The following is a 6560-nucleotide window of genomic DNA, read 5'->3' on the forward strand; positions in this document are numbered from 1 at the left end:
TAAACGAATGGCATGTCAGTGTTAAATGCTGTATCCATTTCACCATGGTCTAATTCAGTTATCTTTTCTGTGAAAAACATGACCATGATAGGATAATGGTCTTCTATACAGATGAAAAAATAGACACAGAAATAAATTGATGGCATGGTGTGCAATATGATTTTCATCTAACAAGATTATCACATTTCTCCCTGAAACTCATTAAACTGAAGTACAGTTTATTTTAAGACCTCAACTGACCAACGTGTCCTTTTTCTGTGAACAAAAACAGCTTTAAAGATTGGTGAATAAGAACTGTGGCACTGTTCCGACCGCCTGTTCAGATATCTAGTCATGGGACAGCATGTCACTTGACAGCCCTCCGACCATGCTCAACGTCTCTCATTAAGAAATAAGACATGATTTGATGAACCTGCCCGTTTTACCTCATAGTACATGCTACACGTCCTGTCATTCTGTAAAACATACATGATGTTAAGTGGACATTTTATATCGTTTTCAGCCTAAACTAGAGTGTAATTTCCTCACAAAGTCCCATTGATTCTCTTGAATGTGAATGAGGCTATTGTTTGCAGGACAGTAAGCCCTGGCAGCGTTGTAAAGGCATGGCTGTCAACGGGATCCTAACAGCCTTATTGAATTAAGTATTGGGGTGTGGAGATTCTTGGAGTTAACAAACAGAATATCAGGAGAAACCAGAGGAGATTTACCTTCAGCTGGGCCGACTGAGGAAGCTGAGAAAAGCCTGGATGAAGCTGATCGGAAACTCTTTAATTCATACAAACGGATACTTCACCGTCTGTTCTAGAAAAGAACGAGAAAGAGACGACATTAACAGCTGAAGAATCAAGCTGCAAGTATATTTCCTTCCTTGGAAAAGGTCAACAATGTCGAGGCTGGTTTGCTCGCTGCTTCTCCTGTGTTTACTACCAGCTGTGGGTAAGTGAACAAAACACAAGTGTGTGTTTATGTGTTTGGTTTTGTGTATGAATGCACTAAACATGCATGCTACTGCACACATGTATTTGTAGCAGTAGCTTATAGTATGGCAGCAATAACGATTATTATTAGAGGTGATAATCTGCAAATTATTTTCTTGATTGATAGATTAACCTGTGTGTGTTAGTTGTCGTCTAACAACCACAAACTCAAAGATATTCAGCTTACAATGACATAAGACAACGAAGACCATTACCACCGATACTAATGATAGAAGATTTCTTCATCATCAATTACAACATGTTAACACTTGAGGATTTAAATTCAGACCAATCACAAGTCAAGCCCTTCTGCAAAACTAAACTTTTCAGAAATGTTGTAGTTTTAAACAACACGCCTGTCCTTCAGTTCCCCTCTTCTGTTACACCTGTGTGTTCCCCGCCATCTCACCTCTGGACTGCATCAAATTCCCAGTCAAGTGTCCAGCTGGGCAGGTGTGCCTGTCCAGCAGAGCTGTGGGCGTGAAAGGTGAGGGCGCCTCAAGTCACTGAGCAAAATTTAAATTAATCAAAACTGAGAAAAAGAACTGAGAAATGCGGTGGGAGATGTTTCAGCGTGCAATGAAGTGATGACCTCATGATTTTCAGGAGACTTCTGTGTGGTGTTGTACGAGAAGAGCTGCATCCTGCCGTCCCTGTGTGGAGTCACGGGGGAAAAGGAAACCATGGGACTCAACTTCACCTTCACCAATGAATGCTGCGACACACACTTGTGCAACGTTGCTGCAATACCTGCTACCCCCCGCTGGACTGGCATATTGCTTGCACTTCTTATTTCCTACTCAGTTTGATGGATAGAAGAAATATGTGGAAGAGAACTAGTTATATACACATGAAGTTCAGTTGCCTTTTCCGCCTTATAATGAACTGACAGTGTGCTCAACTTCCTTTTAGTACCGTGCACAAATCTGTGATAAACCAAGGTTTAATTGACCTGTTGACCTGACCAATTGTTTGAGATGGAAAAACTTTTATTTTTGCCTGATTGTGAACTAAAGATGCACCTTTCTGTTTCCAGAACTGTGTGGATGAGTGTAATATCTTTAACCTATGTACCCACAATTCAGTATTTTTTTTATAAAAACTGTGATAAAGTAAACTACCTCGATCCACGTATCAGTCAATTTGTCTCAGAGGGCTTTACAATTTGTATGCAAGTATGTGCTTAATTGTGTCATATATTCCTTCAGATTTTTATTTGATCCGATAACATTCTGGTATTTTTTTGTATTATGCCAATATCATCTAATCTCTTTATATTTTTCAAACGCTGTCTTTATTATTGTTTTCTTCTTCTTTTCAACATCAGGCAAGAAACTAACGACGTGACAATACCACAGAAACAAACTAATAATTGAATTCATAATAACATCTATTAAAATAAATATCTAATAAAAACAGCTAACAGGACGCCACCCAGACCGAAACAAAACAAAGTATACATAAATAAAACAATACAAAATGAATGCATAACGCAAACTGTTTTTTATACATCCGGGAAGACGTTAATGACCAAATTAAAACTTTTCAAATGGGTTCAATTGCATTTTTATCAATGTAATGTCATGCTCTCTAAATCTTTTTAACAATGTGTATTTTGACTTTCCATAGCAGAAAACTACAGACGTTGCTAATATTTCTATTAATTAATTATAGCTTTGTTCTGTTTAAATTCAGGAAGTTCACCGGAAATGGACGTCCCTCATTGGAAACCATCAATGTTATTGGTTCCTCTTGTTATTTTCTTGACACGAAATGGGTTTAAACGTGTTTTTGCAATAAAACAAAAAGTACACGAACTGACTATTTTACTCGTTACACTAACTGAGCTGGAAAATTTGAACTAAATACCCGTTAAGCGCGGTAACTTCAAATAACCGTCAAATTGTTTCCCCAACAGACAAGCGGCGAGTGGCGCCATTTTGTTTGCGTTAGCTAGCTCGTCGTTAGTACCAGGTGCTGTTGATTTGACTCCAACTCAGGGCAACGTCATCAGTGACAAAACTCTTAAGTCGAGGTTGAATTGTTTAAACCGTAAAATGAAACATACACAACTTCCGGATATGCTTTACCTCTCGCTGTTGTTCTTGCTGCCGTTGACGTCCTCCGATGGAGCAACACCGCCGACGTTTGAGGCTCAAACGACCCAGGCGATGAGAAAAGGTCTCCGGAAAGACGCGCCGGTTCAATCTCCGCCGTACCTCCACCTCCCCGTGTTCGTGGACTCCAGGCTGCCGCTGGTGGAGATGGAGTACTTCTCTCCGTCCAGAGGCACCGGGCAGGAGCCTTTACCCGAGCCCGTCCGGGAGATCCTGTTCCCGGTCCGCGCGCACACAATTCCGCCCAGTGTTTCGGGTTTTCCCGTGAGGACTTCGTGCGAGTCTAAAAAGATGCTCGTGCAGGTGCGGAGGAGTATTCTGGGCACCGGTGAACCGGACTCTCACCTTACACTGGGGACGTGCCGGAGCAGTAAATCCACGAGGGACTACCTTTATTTTGAATATGACGTTGACATGTGTGGAACCAAACGCACGGTGAGCTTTAACAATAGTCTGATATTTTATGTTATGCTAACCGTTTCACTCTATGCCAACAGTTTTACTCTATGCCAACAGTTTTACTCTATGCTAACAGTTTTACTCTATGCTAACAGTTTTAAGCCATGCTAACATTTTTAAGACATGCTAACAGTTTCACTCTATGCTAACAGATTTAAGCCATGCTAACAGTTTTACTCCATGCTAACAGTTTTTTTCTATCCTAATATATTTCAACTACTATTTCAACATTGATTCAATGGATTGGCAACTTTGGCAATCGACTAAGCAGTCAGTCAACAATGCCAGAAAATTGATGATGCCCGTTCCTCAAATGATATAATTTGCTGCTTTACTTACATTATAGTCATGATCAGGCAGATCAGCAGGAATGCTGGTGTAGCACTTGTTAAAGGGAAATAGATGATTTAACCAGTTATTTATTTGCAGATGATTAAAAACCAGTGGGCGTATTCAAACAAGCTGCAATATAATCCATCAAGGCTCCAAGGACCAATCAGGCGAGCTGCACCTTTCACCCTACCAGTTGCATGTTATTATAACAGGTGAGATTGGATCTGGACCAGAAAGCATTCTGCGCAAAGTTCTTTTAACCCTATAACGTCAATAATATTTTATTACTCTGAACAATGTTAAATGTTTAGGTACCAATACTCCTACAAAATTGGCTACACACCAAAGATGGGAGTACGCAAGATCTACACACCAATGAAGAACAGAGCAAAATTTATTTTGACTCCACGAAATGGTAAAACCTGCAAAAAAAAATAAAAAATTATCGTATTAACTGATTTCAATGGGCTCTCAAAAGTCTTAAATTGTTGAAGAAACTATGCATTTAGAACTTGGATTGGTGGCGTCAGCCCTTTTAATGGTCCCACGGAGTAAAAAGCAAGGGAAACAATTTCATCCCTAACAACAGCTATGTTTCCCCGTAAGTCCTCTGTAACTACCAGTAAACAACCCCAAAATGTGCTCTATGAAACGGTCAGATTGAGTGGCATCTAGTGGTGGGAATGGGGCGTTTTAGGATTTCATCGCTCTGTGAGGAGGAGCTGCTTATGTAGATATGAAGGGCTCATTCTAAGTAGGTCGCAACAACGATTCCTAGTTTCAGCCAATTATACAATTATGATTCATATATTCCACTTCGGCAAATAGATTATTTGAAATCCTATGCACTGGTCCTTTTTAAAGAAACTCGGGTTGGTGTTATGTGTCACAGCATTTGGTTTAAAAAAACAAACAAACAAACTCTTTGATGAAATTCAGTCTTTGCACTGGAATTTCGGGAACCTGGACTGCATGAAAAAGGATGAATCCTGAAGCTTCTGCTGTTCTTGTTGCCTGATTTGCTTCATGTCTTTCAGCTCAGTGGGAAAGGCTTTCGCCATCAGATCAGTACGTGCTCGGGAAGCCCATGTACTTTGAGGCAGAGGCTCTGTCCCTGTCCCAAGACAAAAGACTCTATGTCCACTCGTGTTACGCGACTCCGGAGACATCCCACACATCCACACCTCAGTTTCCAGTCGTGCAAAACTTTGGGTAATAGACGCCTCTACTCTCAAACAAACTGACATCCTTGATATTTATTTTCACTCAGATTTTATTTATAAAAAGAAACAGATGTGTATAAAAAAAATTGCATATTTAAAGGTGAGGTTTTTCTCCCTCTGATAAAGTTGTATGGTTGAAAGCAAGGATGGTCGCTCAAAATTCATCCAACACAAAAGCAATGCTGTGAGATTCTCCGTGGACGCCTTCATTTTCACGGGAATGACAGGCCATGTGAGCAAAATTGCTTCAAGTCATTACCTGGTCTAATTTCTTTGCTTGTCCAGGTTTTGTTTGAACTGATTGGATCTGATCTCCTGTCGCAGCTCTACATGCACTGCTCCATGTCGGTGGGCAGTTCTGTTCCCACACCAACGGCCAAGTCCTGCAACTACGACACAAAAACAAGGAGGTGCGTTTTGTTGTGCTTAAAGAAATTGAATGAGAATTAAAAAGTGTAGACACGTTGTACAATTCTTGGCACAAACAGGATCCGCTTTGTTTTTGGTTGTTCTTCCTCAGATGGGTTGAGTTGTATGGACCAGACTCGGTGTGCACCTGCTGCGACTTCAACTGTAGCTCTGCCGCATCAGCAGGTGAGTCTTTAAGAAATTATATATTACCAACAAATCCCATGAAAAGACGCTTAAGCATTTTTTTATGCTTTGTGTAATTCCAAGCCTAATTAGAAGACCAACTATATTATGCAAGTATGTCTGTAATTTCTTCTCGTGTGTTCTCGAGTTTAAATCTAGCTGTGCCATTAGAGGATCTCACTGCAAGATAAAGGTATAATGTTTTACGGATAATTTACTTTTACTTTACATTAAAACAAATGTAAATGTGTTTTGGAGGGAAAAAATGCCACCCGCGGAAGTAAAAATAGAAAGAAATGAAAAAATATTAAATTGATTTATTTTTTTAATACTAATATCTGCTGTCAATTTGGAACAAATTCTATTCTTATATCAAATATTTAACATTTTCCAGTGACCAAAATAATCAGCAGCCAGCCGTGGACAATAAAGCCTAAAGTGAAATCCACCGCAGCCTCAAAGAGGAAGAAGGTCTCTGCCTCAACAACAACATCGAGGAAAACAGCAGCAGCGTCACAAAAAGGGATGAGCAGAGAGGTGACTGAATGGAGGCCGACTTCGCAGCCTGGTGCCACAGCAGCAGTGACTCTCATGGGTAAGGTGGAGAACACAGAGCAGAGGTTAGAATGGCCGTTCGGAGGAGAAGGAGTGGCGTGGGTTGAGATGGAAGGTGATGGAGAGCAGGTGAAAGGCTTCGCTGTTGTGGAGGAGGTGGTGAAGGAGGAGGAAATCACAAAAACGCATACAATATTTGAAGACATCTTTGATTTTCACAAATAAACACTGTACATATGTACGGAGATAAATTCATTCCTTGTGGCTCATTGCATGACTCCTAATGAGCTCAAAGCAAT

General features: G+C 40.4%; 2 protein-coding genes across 2 annotated transcripts; both read left to right on the plus strand.

Annotated features, from left to right (window-relative positions):
* Positions 1–11: 11 nt before the first annotated feature.
* Positions 12–2161, plus strand: LOC311025132 (uncharacterized protein). The gene is made up of 3 exons (XM_084027877.1): positions 12–939; positions 1348–1467; positions 1587–2161. The coding sequence occupies exons 1-3, from the start codon at positions 888–890 to the stop codon at positions 1787–1789; spliced, it is 375 nt and encodes a 124-aa protein (XP_083884003.1). The 5' UTR covers positions 12–887; the 3' UTR covers positions 1790–2161.
* Positions 2162–3061: 900 nt separating this feature from the next.
* Positions 3062–6486, plus strand: LOC311024875 (zona pellucida sperm-binding protein 3-like; the record flags this gene model as incomplete). Its single annotated transcript, XM_084027450.1, has 8 exons — positions 3062–3532; positions 3986–4101; positions 4201–4304; positions 4927–5101; positions 5239–5344; positions 5437–5522; positions 5633–5706; positions 6101–6486. The coding sequence occupies 8 exons, from the start codon at positions 3062–3064 to the stop codon at positions 6484–6486; spliced, it is 1518 nt and encodes a 505-aa protein (XP_083883576.1).
* Positions 6487–6560: the final 74 nt, after the last annotated feature.

The sequence above is a fragment of the Eutrigla gurnardus genome (assembly GCF_963514095.1).
Source record: "Eutrigla gurnardus genome assembly, chromosome: 14".
NCBI lineage: Eukaryota > Metazoa > Chordata > Actinopteri > Perciformes > Triglidae > Eutrigla > Eutrigla gurnardus.